We start from the raw sequence: 21,917 nt of genomic DNA, 5'->3' as shown, positions 1-21,917 counted from the left end.
AAGACAAGGAGCATATCTTCAGTTTTATTGCACAATTGAATCTACAGCTGTAAAGTGAGGTCATTACTTAAACCACTGCACAATATATGCACATATATTTAGAAAACTTACAAAAAATGTTCTTTAAAAATTTGTGCTCTAATAGGATTCATTGTATTTTACTGGCCAAGCATAAAAAATATACTCCAAATGCACCTTTCTCTAATTTTCCTCTTCCAATCCTGTTGACATTTGCTTATAGCTAATCTGTATATGCATAGAACTGAGGGCTTTATTTTACTGCAGCAGCCTTTTTAAAGATGTTATAAAATTTTTAAAGTATATTTTGTATCAAGAGTACTTAATATTTGTAAACATTAACAAACACTCCCTCTCCAAACCTCTAGCTGCTGTTTGCTCACCATTTTTTTTTTTTTTCATTTATTATTTTTGAGAGAGAGAGAGAAACCACATACAGGGGAAGGGACAGAGAGAGGGGAGAGAGGATCTAAAGCAGGCTCTGTGCTGACAGCAGGGAGCACGACACGGGGCTCCAATCCATGAACCATAACCTGGACCAAAGCTGGATGCTTAACTGACTAAGCCACCCAGGTGCCCCTGCTCACCATTTTTTAAGGTGAAGGCTCCCATTTCTCATTGAAATTTATGCAATGCTGAGCAGGCTCACCTGGTCTCACGACCACCTTAAGCAAGTATTTGTTCTTTTGGTTATAAATCATTTCATCAGTCTGGGTGTTTCCTGAACACCCACTCAGGGGCTCACTCCCAGGCAGGAGTTCTCATATTCATACTTGAGCATGACTTAAGAGTGTCCATATTTGCAGGCAGATCTGACTTCAAACTTATCACGTATAACACTTAAAAATAAATCCTTGTCTCCCCTCTGAGTTTTCCATAACTGCGGTGGGGGATGAGAAGGGACAGAGGGAGAGAGAAAGAGAGACAGAGACTAGGGTAAGTGCTGGCATCTTGCTGGGAGAACAGGTACAAGTTTAGAATCACACCTTATCTTAAAAGGTTCTCTTCTTATACCCTCACATTAGAAAGAAGGGTGGAAAGAGCACAGAGGCAGAACTGATGGAATGTCATAAAATTATTCACAGGTAATACTGTGTATCAGGCACTCTTCTGCTACTCCTTAGCAAATATCTCTTTAACAAATCTAAATGCCCTTTAGCTCTTTTTCTTCCATAATGTAAATATGTCCCCGGTGTCCTGTTCTTCCTTTTCCTTTCTCCCTGCCCCTGGACTATTTTTTGCAGGCTCTAGCCTTTCCCATCATCTGCTGCTGCACTCTTTGTTCCCTGACTTGTTAAAGGCACATGGGTGGCCTCAGGAGAGAATGCTGCCTGTGTTTAGTCCATGAAACTCAATGTAACAACAAGATCTAAAAAGGGAAAAGTTAGAGATATGAAATAAAGCAGAGACTTGTCATCCAGGAGCTTGATGCCATTGACAGTTATGAGCAGAGGAGACCATTAAGTATCTTTCTGAACAGCAACTGGATGTAATTGAAAGAGTCTGGACTTGAGGTCAGAAAACCTGGGTGCAGGTCTTAGATTTGTCACTTTCAGCTGTATGGCTTTGAACAAGTCAGCTCTTTCTGAGTTTCAGTTTCCCTGTCTGCCAAATGGGAAAAACATCGCCTGCCTTGCCCACCAAAAAAAGTTATAGGCATCAAATAAGATAAAAACTGCCTTGTAAAGGATAGAGTTCTATGTAAACATAAATTGTTTGGTGGATTAAAATGGATATTAAAAAAATGATTTCTGTGGTTTAAAATGGTTAATATAAGTTTTATTAAAATTTGCATATGTAAACTAAAGATGGTTGGCTCTCCCCTCAAAGGGCTCATTTTCATTTTTTCCTGTGTGTTCAGTGACTTGCTGATCCTGAGTAATGATGTCAGTGTCTTCATTTACAAGCCTCCAGCCTCAGCTTCTGGGGTCCAGCAAAGATGGTCTGTGCCATCACCAAGCCAGTTCCTAAAATGCAGACTTGAATCTCACTTGAAAAAAAAAATGCAGTTCCACACATTAATGGCAAGAGGAATTTTTGGCTACTGGTATAAAACAATGCTCACTGCCAAAAAGGAAAGAAATGTTAGAGAAAAGCTTCCACGACAATGACTTCCTGCAGAAAACTTGATCCGACCTTCAACTGCTGGATAAATTACTTTCATTTTTAAGATGTATCCAGAAACCACGTTGATATCTTGATCACCTGGAAAAATATATACATTATTTTAACTACAGAATAAGTAATTACCAATTAAGAGTAAGAGGTGGGAAAACCAACGTATTTCTCTAAAGTCTTTTGTAATTGTAAGAGGGAAGATACTACTTTCATAAGCAAGGATAAAATGTCACAAAAGACAAGAAAAGTGATTACAGGTGCAAAGAATTTGATTGCTTTTTCATGTTCCAGATGTGAAATGTGCCCACTGTTGACTACTAGACAACTGGAGGGAATAGTCATCTCAAAAGGTTGTTGACCTTTAATATTGCTTTTGAACCACTCCAAAACAAGGGCATTAGGGAAATGGTTGAGAGCAATTAGTTGAGACATAAAAGTGGCTTTCTTCTGCTTGCCTGGTCAGAAGTCATTTTTGCATAATTGACAGACAATGGAGACTTCATTTCCAAAAGAGAGGAGACCTGATAAATACTAATTGCCTATAACTACAACAAACCCATAGGGACCTGACAAAATTTTGTTTTAAAAATATCACTCAACAGATCATATATCTGATAAGCAGTTAATACCCAAAATATATAAAGAACTCCTAGAACTCAAAAGAAAAACAAAATAAAAATCTGATTAAAAAATGGGCAGAGGATCTGAATAGATTTTCCAAAGGAGACCTACAGATGCCCAACGGATACATGAAGAGATACTGAACATCACTAATCATCTGGGAAATGCAAATCAAAACCACAGGGATATCCCTTCTCTGTCTAGAATGGCTATTATCAAAAAGACTAGAAATAACAAGTGTTGGCAAGGATGTGGAAAGTGCACCCTTGTGCACTATTGGTGGGAATATACTTGATGTAGTCACTATGGGAAACAGTATGGAGGCCCCTCAAAAAATCAAAAATAGAACCATTGTATGATCCAGCAATTCCACTTTAGAGTATTTGAAGAAAACACACTAATTCAAAAAGTAACATGCACCCCCATGTTCACTGCAGCATTATTTATAATAGACAAAATAGGGAAAAAACCTAAGTGTCTGTGGTAGATGAATGGATAAAGAAAATGTGATTCCACACAATGGAATACTATTCAGCCATAAAAAGAATGAAATATTGCCTTTTGCGATAACACGGATAGACCTTGAGAGCATTGTGCTAAATGAAATCTATCAGAGAAAGACGAATACCATCTCCTCTCACTTGTATGTGGAATTAAACAACAGCGACAAAACCAAACTTGCATATATAGAGAACAGACTGGCGGTTGCCAGAGGTGGGGGTAGGGGGGTGGGAAAAATGGGTGAAGGGGGTTAAAAATCCAGACTTCCAGTCACAAATAAGTCATAGGGATGTAATGTACAGCATGATGACTAGAGTCCATACTGTATTGCATATTGAAAGTTGCTACAAGGGCAGATCTTAAAAGTTTACCTCACAAGAGAAAAAAAATTTGTGACTATGTATGATATTAACTAGACATTGTGATGATCATTTTGCAATACATACATATATTGAACCATGTACACCTGAAATTAAAACATTGTGTTATATGTCAATTATACCTCCACAAAAAAAATACACTAATATTTTTAAAAAGAACTCTGCAGTGGTTCTCATCCCTGCATTAGAATTGCTGGAAGAGTCTTTTCCCCCAACACAATTATATTGGAATCTCTTAAAAGCTGGGGCCAAAGTATTGATATTTAATTTAAAATGCTCTCCAACTAAGTCTGATACACAGCTAGGGTTGAGAACCCTTAGGGCCAAGGCTTCCTCAGCCTTCTATGTGAGCTCCTCTCTCAAACTTAATCAGTCTGGGTTTAATCTGCACAGCCCCCAGCCTCTGTCTCATGTGGGACCCAAGAGGACACTTCTGTAAAGCCTGCGCTTCCATCATCTTTCATGGAATGTGCAGAAGTAGCTAGCATCTTTCCTGGCAGGAAGGCTGCCTCCTTTGCCCTGGCTCTGCTTTCCACCCTCCTTGAAACAAGAGGCTGAAACAGCAGGCCCACCACAGGAAAGCTGACAAGGAAGTACCAGAGCTCTTTTCTGGAAATGCAAAGTTGTGCACATGCTTTATAAGCACGCTGGCTTCTGCCCTAGAGAAGAGGAAGGGGTAGTATATTCTATCAATGGATCAATGGACTTCATGCATGTGAAGTGGTTCTTTTTTTTTTTAATGGCCCTGTGCTGGTGGTATCCTCTGGGCCTCTGTGGGACTCAAATCTACCATCAGCCGACTTCCATATGATTTTTAAAAGTGAGGTTGCAGTATAATGACCCTAAATGCTGCCAAAAATACTGAGGTCAGGTGTGGTTGTTCCTTTCAATACTCCACCAACCCAATGTGCTAAAAAGGGGGAGGGGAGCACAGCCCATCTACTCCTACCTGACCTATTCACACTAAAAGCTTCAAGAAAGCTTACAGGATTTTCCAGATCCAATCTAAAGTTCTAGAAATGAGGTTTCTCATTAAGTGCAAAACCCACTGATATTTCACAATTTAAATAGCTGTTTATACATACTTAACAGAATTTTAAAACATTTTGGGCTTGGATGGGTGGCTACGTGTGCCGAAGAGGGGTAGGGCACATATTCTCCAAAGCAGTGCTGCTATTTTCCAACAAAGCGGGAGGGAGGCGGCAACAAAGGGGCAGGATCTGATTTCTGGCACTGCAGTCCTGGCATCCTGAGTAGCTTCCCTCTTTGGCCCAGTTTTGTTCTTGAGTACTTTGGAGTAGGGAGAGGAAGAGACACTTGTGCTTACCAGAGTCGTGTCTTAATGCTTCATCTTTTATCATCTGGAATCCATCTCCACCATTGGCAAGGAAGCTTGGAAGGATAACCTTATATATCTCATCCATTCTGAGAGGCTCATAACTGGGCACTCGACACTGGGTGCAAAGAACATCCAATTTGACCACTCTGTCCCCAGGTTTTCGGGAAAGATCATACACCACATGAATTCCTAGAAAAGAAACGAATCTGTATGTTTTCACTGGATCCAGAGGGAAATTTCTGTTTTCTAAGAAAGAGATTTGGCCAAAATATGGAATTGGGGCACTCGGCTTGGTTTTCACTGAGTCTGAGCTTGAGTGAAATTTCAGCAAGAATTGAGGTGACATTGCAGCATTTGGTTAGATTGCGTTTGCATTTCTTGGTTAGGTTTATCCTTGAGTCTTGGGAGGTCTGAGAACCACTGGGAGGAAAACTGGCTCTGCTTCAGTATGGGCAAGGGGTAACAGTGCAGGGAGAAACCACATCTTTTTAAAATCCTAAATGAGTTGGTCAGCCACTTGGTTCAATGGCTTTGGAAAATGAGAAATAGATGAGAGGTACAGAATATTTGTTCTAATTTTGAAGACTACTAAATGATAATAATTTGGGTTTGGATGACTTTCACAAGACATGTTAACTACCCAGCACTGTGATGGAGCACCAAAACCCTGTTGTCCCCCCAAGTCTCTCCTGGAAAAGTGCAGAATGTTTGGGTTACCCCACAGGCATTAGGCTATGGCTCCACCACCATCTGCAGCTCCCCTCCTCAATCCAAAGAGTTGGGGGTTCTGTAGAAGGAGGACTTGACAAAGCAATCACACTATCAAGTGAGGCCCACCATCTACAGTAAAAAAAAAAGGGGGGGGCAAATTATGGTATCAGTATCAAGGTTATAAATTTAACGATTAATTCGTTGGACTGTGGAAGTTATTACTGACAAAAGTGTTTCACATTCACAAGTCCTTGGCAATTTGGGAAGCATTTATTTTCATTCAGTTTTCACTGTGATCCATGAGATGAGCAGGGCAGATGTTTTCAGAACATTCAGAGAGGTTGAAGACCTGTCCCACGTCACAGTGGAACTAGAACCAGGTGTTCCGATGTGTCTGTGTAGTCGGCCGCCCCTCCCAGACATCATCCTCGCTAATACTGATTGGATATTGAATTCCTTTGAACCTCTGCATGGTACCAGGCAATTATGAATAGAACGGAGAATGGTGGTTTTGGTTTTTTTCTAAAAAAAAAAAAAATACTGAGTGTTTAAACAACTAAGATTTTAATAGAAACTAGACCTCAAGGCCGCTGACCTGCTTAGAGTCTGGAGGGCCAGCTCCTATAGTGAGTCTATCTGACATCCAAATCAGGTGTAGCAACTACTGCTCATTGCCAAGGCATTGAGGCGTTGACCCTGACCTAATCTCAGTTGGTCTGGGAGCCCATGACCATTGAGAGACTATGCATTCATGTTGGGTGGGGGGAAAACCTAAACAAATCTGGCAGTGGAGGTCCTGGGGAGTGAGGAACTAAGCCAACCAGCAGGACAAACCCACTTCACTTCAAAGGGTGACTTACCGCCCACCTGCAGGAACTCTCCAGTAGACTGGCCATAGCGGTACACGCTGTGCTCAAAGGCCGCCTTCAGGGTGGAACCTTTTAATTGGACCAGGTCAAAGGTTCCTCCAAAGGGCAACACAGCAGCCAGGTTCTCCCAGGTAATTGTGCCTGATGGTAGTTGTAGATGGGGTGAGAAGGAAAACAGCTTGAGAATAAGATTACCCCAAGACCAGCTTCCTTTAGGGTTGGTGGAGATGAAGGAGACAAGAGGCTATTGGAAGGCTATTAGTACAGCATCAGCTGTGTGAGTGGTTCCTGACACTCAGGGAGGGAATGGATTCAAGAGGCCTCTGGCCATGCTCTCAACCACTGGGCAAGATGACAGGTGCTTATAAATGGCTGTGGCTCCAAAGTCACCAGTGCTCTGCCCTGGATCTCTGGCTTATAGCTGGGTCTTCAGTGGGTGTTGAGCATTGCTCAGTTCCTCCAGACAGGCAGTGTGTCCCTGCCACCTGTCCTTGTTTGACAATGAGATGAGCTTGGGGCTTTACACTGAGACTACCTGGTTTGACAGCAGATCAGGGAAGACTGCAAGAGCGGTTTGAATATCTGACTAGTTGGTTTGTTTTACCATGCAAGATCCTGGATATCTGTAAATGCACTAAAAGAATTTAATCCAGTAGGGTGTTGTTGTTTTTTTGTTTTGTTTTGTTTTGTTTTTGTTTTTTTCCAGCACAGAACATGGACAGTTTGTCCCTTTCTCTTTCCAGGTATCAAGGAGGCGGCTGTTGGTAATCAGCAATAATTAGTATTTGGTTTTGTGTGTCAGAAGTTTAGATCAAGATTGGGTTCCATTCACCCTCGCTCTCCACTCTGTGTGTGAATACATATGAGAACACACAAGCATGTGTGTGCCCTTCTGCTTAGGCACTGACTTGAGTAGCAGTTAACCGAAACTGGAGAGGCTGACATTGTGGTACATGGCTGACAGGACAGATGAGCTGAGGCCACCCAGGGGCACGGTCAGAGAGAGACCTGAGCTGACACCCTGAGCCTGGGAAGCATACCGTTGTTCCGCTCGTCAATGGGTGACCGAATGCCACCTCCATTTAGAATGCACATGGACACATGGTTCCAGGACACTTCATCCGAGTGTCTAATGTTGTTGTTAATCTGCAACAGTAGCATGAATTTACATTAGTTATTCTAGACCTTCTTCCATAGTATCAGTTTTAGGGATTTGGTTATCTCTACCATGGAAATAAAGCTGCTTCTTCCTGCTCCTGTGTTCCCAGAGATTTCTCAAGTATAGTCAGTCAGAACTAGTTTTATGCTCTGAGAAGCAAAAATAAGAAATAGTGACCAGTCCCGTGTCAGACTCTTAGAAGCAAGTAGCCCTGAGCCCCCTTTCCTAAGACCCTTCTACTCTCAGGCCAGTGGGCATTAGCAAAACTGGCTCTTGTGTCAGGACAGGACCTCCATGCAAATTGGTCCACCATACCTCTCCTTCCCCACCTCCTCCAGGCCCCACACTTGCTCCTGAAGGCGTGACCTGAAAACCTTTCCACTCAGGACCTCAAGCCAACAAGATCCCTGGCCTCCATGTCAAATTTCCAAGTTGGCAATTTTGGAGGCACAGAGATGGCCTCCTGAAATGGGTGAATCCGTTTCATTCTTTTCTTTTACAAAATATGTGTTTAGTTACAAGAAATAAAATGAATATATTCTCATTTGAAAAAAAAAATAGCGCAAAAGCAAGTGTTTTCTTAACACTTGCCTCTGCCTCTTAAAAGAGAGGTAAGCACTGCTAACAGCTTGTTTCCTTCCAGACTTTTCTCTAAACATTCCCATACTGGCTACTCTTTAGCTACTTTTTTTTTTTTTCAAAATAGGATTCTTCTTTAATATTATGATTTTTTAAAGTATAATGTATTGTCAAATTGGCTAATATACAGTGTGTAAAGTGTGCTCCTGGTTTTTGGGGTAGATTCCCATGGTTCATTGTTTACATATAATACCCAGTGCTCATCTCAACAAGTGCCCTCCTCAATGCCCATCCCCCATTTTTCCCCCCCCCCCCCCCCCCATCAACCCTCAGATTGTTTACTGTATTTAAGAGTCCCTTATGGTTTGCCTTTCTCCCTCCCTGTTTGTAACTTTTTTCCCCCTTCCCTCCCCCCATGGTCTTCTGTTAAGTTTCTCAAGATCCACATATGAGTGAAAACATATGATATCTGTTCTCTGACTTATTTCACTCCACATAATAACTTTCAGTTCCATCCACCTTGCTGCAAATGGCATGATTTCATTCTTTCTCATTGCCAAGCAGTATTCCATCATAGATATAAAATACATCTTTATCCATTCATTAGTTGATGGACATTTAGGCTCTTTCCATAATTTGGCTGTTGTTGAAAGTGTGGCTATAAACATTGGAGTACATGTGCCCCTATGAATCAGCACTCCTGCATCCTTTGGATAAATTCCTAGTAGTGCTATTGCTGGGTTGTAGGGTAGTTCTATTTTTAATTTTTTGAGGAACCTCCACACTGTTTTCCAGAGCGGCCGCACGAGTGCAACAGTGCAAGAGGGTTCCCGTTTCTCCATATCTCTGCCAGCATCTGTTGTTTCCTGAGTTGTTCATTTTAGCCACTCTGACCAGTGTGACCTGGTATCTCAGTGTGGTTTTGATTTTTATTTCCCTGATGATGAGTGATATTCAGCATCTTTTCACGTGTCTGTTGGCCATCTGAATGCCTTCTTTGGAAAAGTGTCTATTCATGTCTTCTGCCCATTTCTTCACTGGATCATTTGTTTTTCAGGTGTTGAGTTTGGTAAGTTCTTTATAGATTTTGCATCCTAGCCCTTTATCTGATATGTCATTTGCAAATATCTTTTCCCATTCTGTCAGTTGCCTTTTAGTTTTGTTGATTGTTTCCTTTGCAGTGCAGAAGATTTTTGTCGTGATGAGGTCCCAGTAGTTCATTTTTGCTTTTGTTTCCCTTGCCTTTGGAGATGTGTCGAGCAAGAAATCGCTGCGGCTGAGGTCAGAGAGGTTTTTTCCTGCTTTCTCCTGTAGGGTTTTGATGGTTTCCTGTCTCACATTTAGGTCTTTCATCCATTTTGTGTTTATTTTTGTGTACGGTGTAAGAAAGTGGTCTAGTTTCATTCTTCTGTATGTTGATGTCCAGTTCTCCCAGCATCAGAGACTTTTTTCCATTGGATGCTCTTTCCTGCTTTGTCAAAGATTAGTTGGCCACACATTTGTGGGTCTAATTCTGGGTACTCTATTCTATTCCTTTTGTCTATGTGTCTATTTTTGTGCCAATACCATACTGTCTTGATGATTACAGCTTTGTAATAGAAGCTAAAGTCTGAGATTGTGATGCCTCCTGCTTTGGTTTTCTTTTTCAATATTACTTTGACTCTTTGGGGTCTTTTGTGGTTCCATACAAATTTTAGGACTGTTTGTTATAGCTTTGAGAAGAATGCTGGTGCAATTTTAATTGGGATTGCATTGAATATGTAGATTGCTTTGGGTAGTACTGACATTTTAACAATATTTGTTCTTCCAATCCATGAGCATGGAATGTTTTTCGATTTGTGTTCTATAGTTTCCAACATACAAATCTTTTATTCTTTGGTTAGGTTTATTCCTAGGTATTTTATGGTTCTTGGTGCAATTGTAAATGGGATCAATTTCTTGATTTCTCTGTTGCTTCATTATTGGTGTATAGAAACGCAACCAATTTCTGTACATTGATTTTGTACCCTGCAACTATGCTGAATTCATGTATCAGTTCTAGCAGCCTTTTGGTGGAATCCTTTGGGTTTTCCATGTAGAGTATCATGGCATCTATGAAAAGTGTCTTTAGCTACTTCTTTTGTGTGCATACAAAAGAAGAGCCAGCACTGGTCTGACCTTGGGAAGTGCGGACATTGTCATTTACTTGGCAGTCAGTTATTGAGAGTATATATATCGGGCACTGGGCTCCAGGTACCAAGCACAGTGCCAAGCACAGACAAAGAATCAGCCTCCTGGGTGCGGACTTTGGTGGGAGTGTTAAGTCTGGCCTGGGGACCCTGGTTCAGCATGGCTCCCCAGGGGCTGCCAACAGCCAGTCTCTTGTAGACAGGTAGACAGTGGGGTGTTTTCTTGAGCGATCTATTCAGCCACAGGCCTTATTATAACTGCATGTCGTCATTCTCTGCTTGTGAAGGAGGCTTCCAGTCACACAAGGCCTTGTTCTCCGGATCCAAGAGGGCAGATCAGTGAGACACTCTGGCCAATTTAGGCCCAAGCAAATGTGTTTTATCTACTATGTCTACATCTTCAGAATAGTGAAGTTTCACGTATTCAGATCATCTTACAAAAGGAAAGCAACATCCAAAATTCAGACATCCAAGGTGAATACCTATCAATAAAGCTTTCAGTTCTTGTGCAATAAAGTGATGGTCAACTGGTATAGTTTAGGCCCCTTCCCAAGGTACTACTCAGTATGAATCTACCCCAAGCTATTGTATGCATATTAATTTTTAAAGACCTTGAATTTTGTAACAGGCTGTCCCTCCTTGCAACCTTCCTCCCTCCCCTCTTCCCCTAAGCACAGGCCCTGCACTCCTGGGGACCACTCACCATGGCATCACAAATCAGGTTGCCCATGTTGCATTCCTTAAAGCGGCATGACTGAGTGGAGCCATCCAGATAGACAATTGTTTTCCCTAATTCCTGAGTAGAAAAACCGTCTAATTTTATCCTCCATTTGTTAATGTCTGCTTTTATGCTTGGATCTAGAAAAAAGTAAAACAGAAGAAAACAAAACAAAAAACAAAAAAATCAGGTTGCCATTAAGGCAGATCTCACCCTGGCCTAAATTTTGGAGAAGGAATCAAAGATCATTTAGCTTACCTGTTGTGACTATACATTTCTTTACCCTATTTGTCTACATTTTCGTTTTGACTATAAAATTTCCTCAGAAAATTCTGTTCCTTGGTAATAAGACTAGGAATGGATCTGAACTTAAAGATGCACTGAGTATCCTAACATCAACTCATCACACCTGAATGAGCACCTGTGGACCCACTTGGGATAGCATTGGGGGGGGGGGCGTGGGGAAGAGTGGGGATGATGAAAGGTCCCCAGGGCAGATCTACAGGGCCTTCTGAGGTTCTGCTGTGCAGTCCCGGCCTCTCCCTCTGGCTGTTGAGATGGTCTGTGCTGTGAGCACAGGCTCTGCAGGGCACCCCACTGCCCATCTCTCCCTGGTCCAATCATGGTGAGAGAGGCCCAGGGCTGTGGTCATGTACACCACATGTAAACAGGTGACATAAGATGTATTTTATTCTGAGTCCCAGACAAAAAAGTAAAAAAGACACTCCCTCATGTGATAAAGAAACAGAAGCCCACTGAGACTGGGCAACTTGCTGTGGGCACACTGCTGGTGGTGGGGCTTTGGACCCCTTTGCAGCTCTCCTCTGGACATGAGCTGAGTGGCTTTTCCATGCCTGGACAAAGCTTGAAAAGACACAAGAGGCAGTGACACGGTGTCTGATGCTGAGAGGAACTGGGAAAGCAAATGGGATATTGGGCATTTGAGTGTATTTTCAATCTTCTTATCCATGAAGAGGGCAAACTTAAGAGAGAATTCAATTCTTTAAAGGTGTTACAGCCTTGCCCTGAAACATTAACAACAAGAACAAAGTCCAGCCATCATTTACCCACCTTCCACAATGCTGCTGTTGAGAAGAATGGGATTTCCATGCGAAGCGATGACATTTCCTTTTTCATCAAACTCAACCTTCAAATAGCCTAAGTATTTGCCAAAAGCATAAGCCTGGACCACAGGAACCTTCCGCCCATCATCGGACGTGACTATGAATGGGTACTTCCCAGCTGGCACCTCTTTGGAAGGTGGAGTGCCTAAAACAGAAGAGCCAAAGCTGATCAAGTCAGCCCTTGTACACAGCTTGGCTGCAGGCCAGCAGGCCACAGGCCAGATGACAGGGAATTCTGAATTGATGATGTGCTAGCTGCTGCCCCACATAGCTTGTCTTTCAGAGCTGCGCTTGGACATTTGCCCATTTCCGAAGGCCCTTTTGGCACATGAATCCTTCCATTTTCAACTCAGCAAGTGTTTGGTAAGCTCTTCCCACATCTATGGTCCTGCGCCTGGTACAGTGGGGGACACAAAAACGCGGTGGGGCCAAGATTATCCCAGCTCTATCCTGACTCAAGCTCAATTCTCAATAGCTGGGTAGAATAGCCAAGACACTTCACTTCCCTGTATTTCAGTTTCCTCACCTGTAAAATGGGCGAAATAATGATTCTTACTTCACAGGGTGGTCTAAACTTCCTAGCACAGTGCCTGGCACACAGTAGATAATAAATGTGTATTTCCTTCCCTTATGAGGTGATGACAACCTCTAGAAACCCTAGACGTACAATCTAGAGCTTAGGATCCTTAGTGGAACATGAGTAGAAACAACTGAGCCTGTCCTCAGGTTTTGCTGCTAAAATTGGAATTCCTTTAGGTGCTTTTCAGAAGAGCCACGTTAACCCTGGCAGTCAACTGGCACGCACACTACTCATCCAGCCAGACCTCATACAGGCTAGATTCTGCCGACTTCTGTCTCAAAGGGGTTCCCTGGGGACAGCCTGGGAGCCAACTCAGACCCAGAGGCTGAGGGGCTCCCCCCACCACTGCCTCCTGGACACACGCTTGCACAAGGGTGGGGAGCCCTGCCGTATGGGGCATAGGCCCTGGCTTCTAAGCACTTGGCATGTTTCTGTAAGTGCAACGCTCCTTCAGGCACACTGCAGTTCACATCTTACCTCCAGAGAGCTAATGAGCCCAGTTTTGAATCACAGATTATAGGTGGCTCAGTTGCTTGAGCGTCTGACTTTGGCTCTGGTTATGATCCCATGGGTTCATGGGTTTGAACCCTGCACTGGACTTGCTGCTGTCAGTGCAGAGTCTGCTTTGGATCCTCTCTCCCCTCTGCCCCTCCTCCGCTCTCTCTCACGCTCTCTCTCTCTCAAAAATAAACAAACATAAAAAAACCCCAGATACCCTTGACCCATTACTCTTTCTACTCACCCTCCAAACACCCTGGCCAGTCCTTCCTATTAGAGGTTTACAGAGGGCCCAGGAAAACTTCAGCACATTTGTTACTCACATGGATTGGTTATGAGAGCTGGCCCAGAGCCAGGCTGTGCACTAGATCTCATTTAATCTTCTAAGCATTCCATGAGGCAGGTTCTATTACTATCTCCACTTTACAGATGAGAACGTTGATTGTCATAGGCAATCAGTGTGACCAAGGTCACACTGGTACATGCGTTATGTGCAGTATGGCTGGTACGTGAAGGAGAGCAGACTGAAAGCGGGGGTGAAACTGGAGCTTCTGTTCTCTCCACTGCCCGACACAGCCTATGCTTGCTTGTCTCACAATGCCTGAAAAAGTCGGTTGCCAAAGGTTGCTCACTAAATCCAGTGCTGCACCTTTCCACCCCAAGCTGTTTCTGGGTTTCTCTTTTCACCTAAGACAAGCTGGGGTGGATATCATGAAAACCTCACTCCTTCTCTGGTCCTATAGAGCAGCCCCCATTCCAGCCTAATACCAAAGAGCAGAAGTGCAGCAAATACCAGCACCTCAGAAGCAGGAAACAGCTGTTGCCCACTTTAGTTTCCCATTTTCTTGCTCCCTCTGGAAAAAGAAAAAAAAGAAAAAAGACCAAAGTTTTGGAACTTGACTCTTACAAAAGCACCTGACTGGAGGCCCCGTGCAGGGCTTGCCCCATCTCCACCTGTGGTATACAATCTCATGGGTGACTGGCAGCTGTCAGCCCTAACAGTTATAGATGATCTCACGCATTGCAGAGGAGCAGGGAAGGTTAACACAGTCATCATCCTCATTCTGCTCTGCACTCGTTCTTATTTGGGCAATCCTGGAGCCTGGACCAGGGCTGGTGTGGTAGCCCCTTCTCACCTTCTCACCTGGGGAAGGTTAGAGACAGTAGTTCCTCCTATGAACCCAGAGATGCAAGTGCAATTGGGAGGTGCAGTTCCCAACATGTCCACGAGATGGCAGAGAACACTTCGTCCAGGAGGAAAAGGCACTGTCAGTTTTAGAAAGGACCCTGGCAGTTTCCTGGACACCCCAGAGAAGGGCAAGCCTGCTTTTTTTTGTTTTTTTTTTTAGCCTTTCTTATTCTGCCTCACAAAGACATAATCAAACTTGAAATGAGTGTAACAGGATTTCGAGGATACAGTCAAATGCCTCATCAAATCAGCATGCACTCTACAAATAGGAGCTACTAACCCCAACTCCAGTCTGACAGGGGACATTCTCCGGTTCTGAAAGGCCTTGATGTTCCTTTTGTTAGAACATAAGACACATCATCTGCTTCTTAAAGGGACTTAATCAGGAACAAGGAGGATGCTTCCCAGAGGCTGAGGAAATAGCTGGTCCAGTTTGGCTAGTCTCTGCCTCCTTCACAGCTGAATGCTCTCTGCGTCTCTGCAGAGTTAGTGGCTCTGTTAGAAAACCACTAACAGAGAAAGCCATCCAGGGCTTCACATTTTCCATACTATTCTATTCAGCCAAAGATGCTCATGCCCAAAATATTATTTCCGCACAGAGCCACATGTCTGTCTTTAGAAACCCAATTTGTCATCTTGGCAGGAGAGACATTATTCACCAGAACTCCCTTCCAGCCATCTAGTAAGTAAATAATCTGGGAACCAAACATGGAGAAGCCAAGGAATTGTGGGCTGACATTTAGAGTTGGTAAGTGGGGCATTTCCTAGAATAGCGTGAATGCCTGACGGAACCCACCAGGGTTCTGCCCTGGGGGCCTTGGCCACAGCAGCTCCTCAGGAATGTGACAGTTCTAATTACAGGCCTGGGCAACTGCCCTGCCAGTAGGCAGAAGGGGCCAAGATGATGGATCATGTGACAGAGGTGCCAAGAAGCAGGCCTTTGACCTGGTTTTCAGTTGGTTAAATATAGTATAGAATGTTTCAAGGCAGTCCTTGCTACAATTTTATTGTGTATGGGACCGGTTTAAGAACTTCCATGCTTCCTATGTGGTACATATATGCAACACAATATTAGCCATAAAAAAAGGATGAGATCTTGCCATTTGCAATAACATGGATGAATCTAGAGGGTATTGTGCTAAGCAAAATAAGTTGGACTGAGAAATACCACGATTTCACTCATATGTGTAATCTAAAAAACAAAACAAATTAACAAACAAAAGCAAAATCGGACCTATAGAGAAAAAAACTGATGGTTGCCAGTGGGGAGGAGTGCAGGGGTTGGGCAAAACAGGTGAAGGGGAGTGGGAGACACAGGCTTCTGATTATGACATGAATAAGTCACAGGAATAAAATGCACAGCATAAGGAATATAATCAATGATATGATAATAGCCTCATATGGTGACAGGGTAGCTACAACTTGTGGTGAGCACAGTATAATGTATAGAGATGCTGAATCACTATGCTGTGTACTGAAACTAACACAATGTTATGTGTTAAGTAGACTCAAAAAAAAGAGCTTCCATACTTCCTATGAAAGGACCAGATAAAAGTAATTAGTAATTAGCATATTTCACACCATTGCTTCTAAGGGAGAGTCTCTTTTTTAACTTACTTGGAAGTGGTTGGTCTGTCTACTTCTCTACCTCTCCTCAGGCAAGCCACACTCCTGGTCAGCATTATCTTGTGCCTGGGTTACTGCGATGGCCTCCTAACTGGTCTGTATGCCTCTTCTTTGCCTCTTTTTTAAAAAAAAATTTTTAATGTTTATTTTTGAGGAAGAGAGAGACAGAGTGTGAGTGGGGGAGAGGCAGAGAGAGAGGGAGACACAATCCGAAGCAGGCTGCAAGCTCTCAGCCATCAGCACAGAGCCCGACGCAGGGCTTGACCTCACAGACCACGAGATCCTGACCTGAGCCGAAGTCAGACGCTTAACCAGCTGAGTCACCCAGGCACCCCTTTGCCTTTCTTTTTTTTTTTTTTTTTCCAGTTAAATTATACTTTATTATTTATTTATTTATTTTTTTGATTTAGGTGGTTTTATTTTTATTTTTTTATTTTTTTATTTTTTAATATATGAAATTTACTGCCAAATTGGTTTCCATACAACACCCAGTGCTCATCCCAAAAGGTGCCCTCCTCAATACCCATCACCCACCCTGCCCTCCCTCCCACCCCCCATCAACCCTCAGTTTGTTCTCAGTTTTTAACAGTCTCTTATGCTTTGGCTCTCTCCCACTCTAACCTCTTTTTTTTTTTTTTTTTTCCTTCCCCTCCCCCATGGGTTTCTGTTACGTTTCTCAGGATCCACATAAGAGTGAAACCATATGGTATCTGTCTTTCTCTGTATGGCTTATTTCACTTAGCATCACACTCTCCAGTTCCATCCACGTTGCTACAAAAGGCCATATTTCATTTTTTCTCATTGCCACGTAGTATTCCATTGTGTATATAAACCACAATTTCTTTATCCATTCATCAGTTGATGGACATTTAGGCTTTTTCCATAATTTGGCTATTGTTGAGAGTGCTGCTATAAACATTGGGGTACAAGTGCCCCTATGCATCAGTACTCCTGTATCCCTTGGGTAAATTCCTAGCAGTGCTATTGCTGGGTCATAGGGTAGGTCTATTTTTAATTTTCTGAGGAACCTCCACACTGCTTTCCAGAGCGGCTGCACCAATTTGCATTCCCACCAACAGTGCAAGAGGGTTCCTGTTCCTCCACATCCTCTCCAGCATCTATAGTCTCCTGATTTGTTCATTTTGGCCACTCTGACTGGCGTGAGGTGATATCTGAGTGTGGTTTTGATTTGTATTTCCCTGATAAGGAGCGACGTTGAACATCTTTTCATGTGCCTGTTGGCCATCCGGATGTCTTCTTTAGAGAAGTGTCTATTCATGTTTTCTGCCCATTTCTTCACTGGGTTATTTGTTTTTCGGGTGTGGAGTTTGATGAGCTCTTTATAGATTTTGGATACTAGCCCCCCTTTGCCTCTTTCTAATCCAGTTTCCACACAGCAGCCTGAGTGAGGTTTCTAAAACATAAATATGATCATGTGTTCCCTGGTTTAAAGTATCTCCTGCTGTCGTAGGAAAAACAGGACAATTTTTGACAAGGATATCATAACCTACGTGATGTGGCCCTTTCTTGCCTTGCCAGCTTCATCTAGACCGACCGCCCTGTGCATCAGCAGTCTCGGCTTCTCTCACTCCCAAGCCACACCTGCCTCCAAAGCCTTGGACTATGGGTTGCCACTTGGAGCCAAAGGCCTACATGTGCATTTGTGACATTTGCTTCAGTTTAGTCTTCTGTAAAATGGGGAAAATAATAATACCAGCCTCCATGCTTGCTGGGTGGGTTATAGAAGTTAATGCAGTGAGGAAAGCCTATGTTGGTAAATGCTCCATAAAGATGAGTGATCATTATTTACCAACTTTAGCTCCTGGATGTCTTTCTGATCTCAGCCCAAATGTCAGCTTTTCAGGAGAACACTGTGTGACGATCCCCCAGCGTTGGTCAGGTTTTCCTATAGGTGCTCTCACAGCATCTGGAACTTCTCCCTTCATAGCATGCTTTGTAATTATATATGATAAGATTGATTTGTTTGCATACTTAAAAAAATCTGATCAGGGTCGATATCCCTTATAAGACAAGTTCCAGGAAAACAGGGGCTGCCGTGTCTCCTGGGTTTGCCCAGCATACAGCAGGCATTCAATAAATGTTTGCTAAATGACTAAGCTTAAGTAGGTCAGCCAACACATTCCCATGGATCAGACAAGACTTCTATGCTTTCCCTGTAGTGACATCCATATGCCCGAGGGGGCAGGGACTGAGTGCCCACCCCTTCTTCCAACTCCTCTCAATTCAATTTTCTCAACTAATGAGCTGGGTGGGGCTTGTAAAGCAGAACCAGGGCTGGGAGTCAAGAGAATGGGTTTTGGTGCTAGCTCTCTTTCAGTGTGGTTTCATGACCTTAACGCAGACATTCAGCTTAAATTGGGGGCCTAAATTTATCTCCTAAATGTGTAAAACAAGAGATTTGGGGGTGTCTCAGTGGCTAATTTGGTTGAGCGGCTGACTTCGGCTCAGGTCATGATCTCACAGTTCATGAGTTCAAGCCTCACGTCGGGCTCTGTGCTGACAGTCCAGAGCCTGCAGCCTGATTTGGATTCTGTGCCTCCCTCTCTCTGCCCCTCCTCCACTCATGCTCTCTTTCTCTCAAAATAAATAAACATTAAAAAAAATAAAACAAGAGATTTAACTTTTTTTTTTTTTTTAGAAACTAGATCTCCTGCATGCAGGAAACCTTGGGGCAATGTGAGCCATAAAACAGACTTCTCATAGTGCAGGCTGAGGTGTGCTGGGCGAGTCCAGCTTCAGGCTCCTGGCCATGGGTGCTCTTCAGGGCACAGTTTGGAGACTATTGCCCGACATGCCCTTGGTGCCCAGCTAGTCAGGCCTGCTGCTCCATCCCCGGCCTCTGGTGTAGCTACACCAAGCAGCTTCAAGCATCTAAGACCAAAGGCTCTCTCCTGTTTTCCCAGTCAAGAGGTCTTTGGCAACCAGAGGGGTGAATCACAGTGTCCTTGGCTACCTCTGTATCCAACCATGACACCATGACACTTTAGCTGTCATGTTTCCTTAAGGGAACTCAGTGAGCCACGTAATATTCTCCATATCTGTATGGTGTCCAGATTTACTGCTCAAATACTCACTCTTGGACATTCAGTGATGACTGGGAGGTCTGAAGGAGATGATGAGTCATGGAGCCATACCCAGAGTGGGCACAAAACCCTCATGAAATCCAGTCCAGGCTGTTGGCCTGAACCCAGTTCTGGCTGGTTGGAGCAAATAAGGGAGTCCTGTACAGTAGGCATGAATTCACTACAAATTCATTCACTCATTCAACATTTACCAAGCTACAACAGGTATCCAGTGTTTTGGATCTCTACTGCTCTGCAGGGTCAGGCCCCAATGTCTTTGCTTTATCTCCATGAGGTCAGGAGACACTGCTTGACGGAGACAGAGTAGGGGAAGGAGTGATGCCCCAGCTGTCTGCCATGCTCTTCTCTTCCCAAGAGGATCCAGCTACACCTATGGCCTAGTAGCTTTCCAGGTACTAGACTTCCCATTCACTTTTTACATTATAGAACAGGGTTTTATATAACAAATTAAAAGTAAATCATAACACTGTCTTATCACTATGGCCTGTTAAAATGCAGAGTCCAAAGGAATGGGATGGGGAGAGAGAGACTGGTTCTCATCTTAACACGACCTTCTTGCAGTTTCATTTACTCACAGTGCTATTTTCAGAAGTAATAACTGTATCTTGCATTTAGTTCCTTTGGAGAAAACATGTGGGAATAGCTCTCTTCCTTGCAGCTTCCAGATTCTGTAAGCCTAGTAGGCCGCACCCCTTCTCTTCATTCTGACATGAGAGCCGTCAGGTAATCTTGGGGTCAGCTCCAAGTGCACAATGGTTGTACTCAAAAGAACCTGGAATGATGTTCAACATTGCAGGGGGAGCAGTTCATGCACTGTTTTGGTCATGCCTCATTTAAAGCTGAGTCTTAAAAAATATGGGCTAGCTACAGTACAATGAAGTTAATTTAATAGGTGGTAACCAGCATTAAAAAAATTAAATAACAGGGGCGCCTGGGTGGCTCAGTCAGTTGAACCTCCGACTTCGGCTCAGGTCATGATCTCACAGTTCGTGAGTTTGAGCCCCGCATCGGGCTCTGTGCTGACAGCTGAAAGCCTAGAGCCTGCTTCGGATACTGTGTCTCCCTCTCTCTGCCCCTTCCCCACTCATGCTCTGTCTCTCTCTGTCTCTCAAAGATGAATAAATGTTAAAAAAAATTTTTTTAATTAACAGAACAGAAAATATCAGGTGCAATCCAGATTTTTTGTGAAATTTTCTTTCAGGTGTGTGTGTGTATGTGTGTGTGTGTTGGGTTATGTGCATGGCAAGACGTAAAATTCCAAGGGATGTATTATTTTAACTATATTTTTATTTGCTTATCATATTTAACTTTAAGTTATGCTAGTTCCAAAAACAATTTAGAGGAATTTTTGTTTGTTTGTTTTTTTGTTTTTTTAAGTCTGTGCAAATTTATTTAAACAAGCAAATATGCTTCATCCCCTACTGCATCCTGGAATTACCTTCAGTTGTAAATTCATCCCTCAAAATGAAGAGTATTAAACTTGAATGTTTTCATGAGAACAAATTTAATCTGGCTAAGCAATCATGAAATGTGAAATAAATGACTAAGACTACAGAGGCAGTTTTCTTTCAGAGCCTGTAATTATCTACCTCAAGATTTATGTATAAACAAATTATGATATGTATGCCCAAATCTTTCTTTCATCCAGTCATTCATCAGCAACTAAATTCATCTACTTAGCAAAAGGCACATACTGTTTTGCAGTACTTTGTTGGCTGGAACGAAATTGCAGGGACAAAAGGACACAGGCTGGAGCATTAATGGGAAGCCAGGCATGATCACTGAGCCTTTTCAGGCCCATCAGGGCACACTAATCGATGGCCACACATCAAGGCTGTGGATGATCAATTGGTGCTGTGGGACGGCACTGGGTAAGACGGTGTAAAGGCAAATCATGAGGAACATGGAAATGACTTTAGCATCTGAAAGGAGGGGTAGATTCCTTTGCTTGTTTATGCACTGTTTTGCTCATGCTTGATTTGGAGCTGAGTTTTTCAAAATATGGGCCAGCTACCATATGAGGAAATTAATTTAATGGGTGGTAACTGACACTTAAAAAAAATGAAACAGTAGTACAGAAAATATCAGAGTGCATTCCAGGTTCTTCGTGAAAGTTTTCTTTTTGTGTGTGTGTGTATGTGTGTGTGTGTTTGTGAGCGTGTGTTTGTGGCATCATGTACAATGCCTTTCTTAGTATGGTTCGAAGCCAGTACAGTCTGAAACACTATCCCACAGGATGAAGGGGGGTGGAGGCAGACATCTAGGTCCAGCTGTGTGTCTTGTGTTTTTTTGACATTGCCTCAGAGAAAAGCTAAGAAAAGGCACCAAGGGAGAGTTTTTCACAGATCTCATCCACAGAGTTGGGACATAACTGAAATAAGGACAGCTCAAATACTAGGCCTTGTCCTGAGGGGCCTCAGCCACCCCTGTTCATGACATAGGTCAAGTCATGATGACCTTTTATAATAGGGTTGTTTCCATCCTCACTCTGCAGATGAGGAGATCAGACAGAGACAGGATCCCGCCACCACTCAGTGGCACAGCCAGCATGACCCCAGAGTCTTCACTTCTACCCAGTGGTGCCCCATGACTTACTCTGATGGGATTTTCCCTGG

General features: G+C 43.2%; 2 protein-coding genes across 9 annotated transcripts in view; one reads left to right on the top strand and one right to left on the bottom strand.

Annotated features, from left to right (window-relative positions):
- SNX14 (sorting nexin 14) overlaps positions 1-5,197 on the top strand; it is an 88,509-nt gene extending 83,312 nt beyond the window's left edge. For all 7 annotated transcript variants that reach the window (XM_049653972.1, XM_049653970.1, XM_049653969.1 and 4 more), the window contains one exon: positions 1,880-5,197. The gene's annotated coding sequence lies outside the window, so the exon portion shown is untranslated. The remainder of the gene's footprint in view (positions 1-1,879) is intronic.
- Positions 5-21,917, bottom strand: part of NT5E (5'-nucleotidase ecto) — a 48,914-nt gene continuing 27,001 nt past the window's right edge. The window contains exons 4-9 of one of the 2 annotated variants that reach the window (XM_049653975.1): positions 12,253-12,450; positions 11,167-11,321; positions 7,598-7,703; positions 6,549-6,698; positions 4,966-5,166; positions 5-2,223 (exon numbers count right to left, since the gene is read on the bottom strand). In XM_049653975.1, the coding sequence (XP_049509932.1) occupies positions 2,060-2,223; positions 4,966-5,166; positions 6,549-6,698; positions 7,598-7,703; positions 11,167-11,321; positions 12,253-12,450 (974 nt within the window). In that variant the 3' untranslated portion in view covers positions 5-2,059. The remainder of the gene's footprint in view (positions 2,224-4,965; positions 5,167-6,548; positions 6,699-7,597; positions 7,704-11,166; positions 11,322-12,252; positions 12,451-21,917) is intronic. The other variant, XM_049653976.1, reaches the window with a different exon arrangement.

This window comes from Panthera uncia (assembly GCF_023721935.1).
Source record: "Panthera uncia isolate 11264 chromosome B2 unlocalized genomic scaffold, Puncia_PCG_1.0 HiC_scaffold_24, whole genome shotgun sequence".
In the NCBI taxonomy this organism is placed as follows: domain Eukaryota; kingdom Metazoa; phylum Chordata; class Mammalia; order Carnivora; family Felidae; genus Panthera; species Panthera uncia.
Note: the sequence above shows the minus strand (reverse complement) of the source record. Positions and strands in the feature narration are given on the sequence as shown.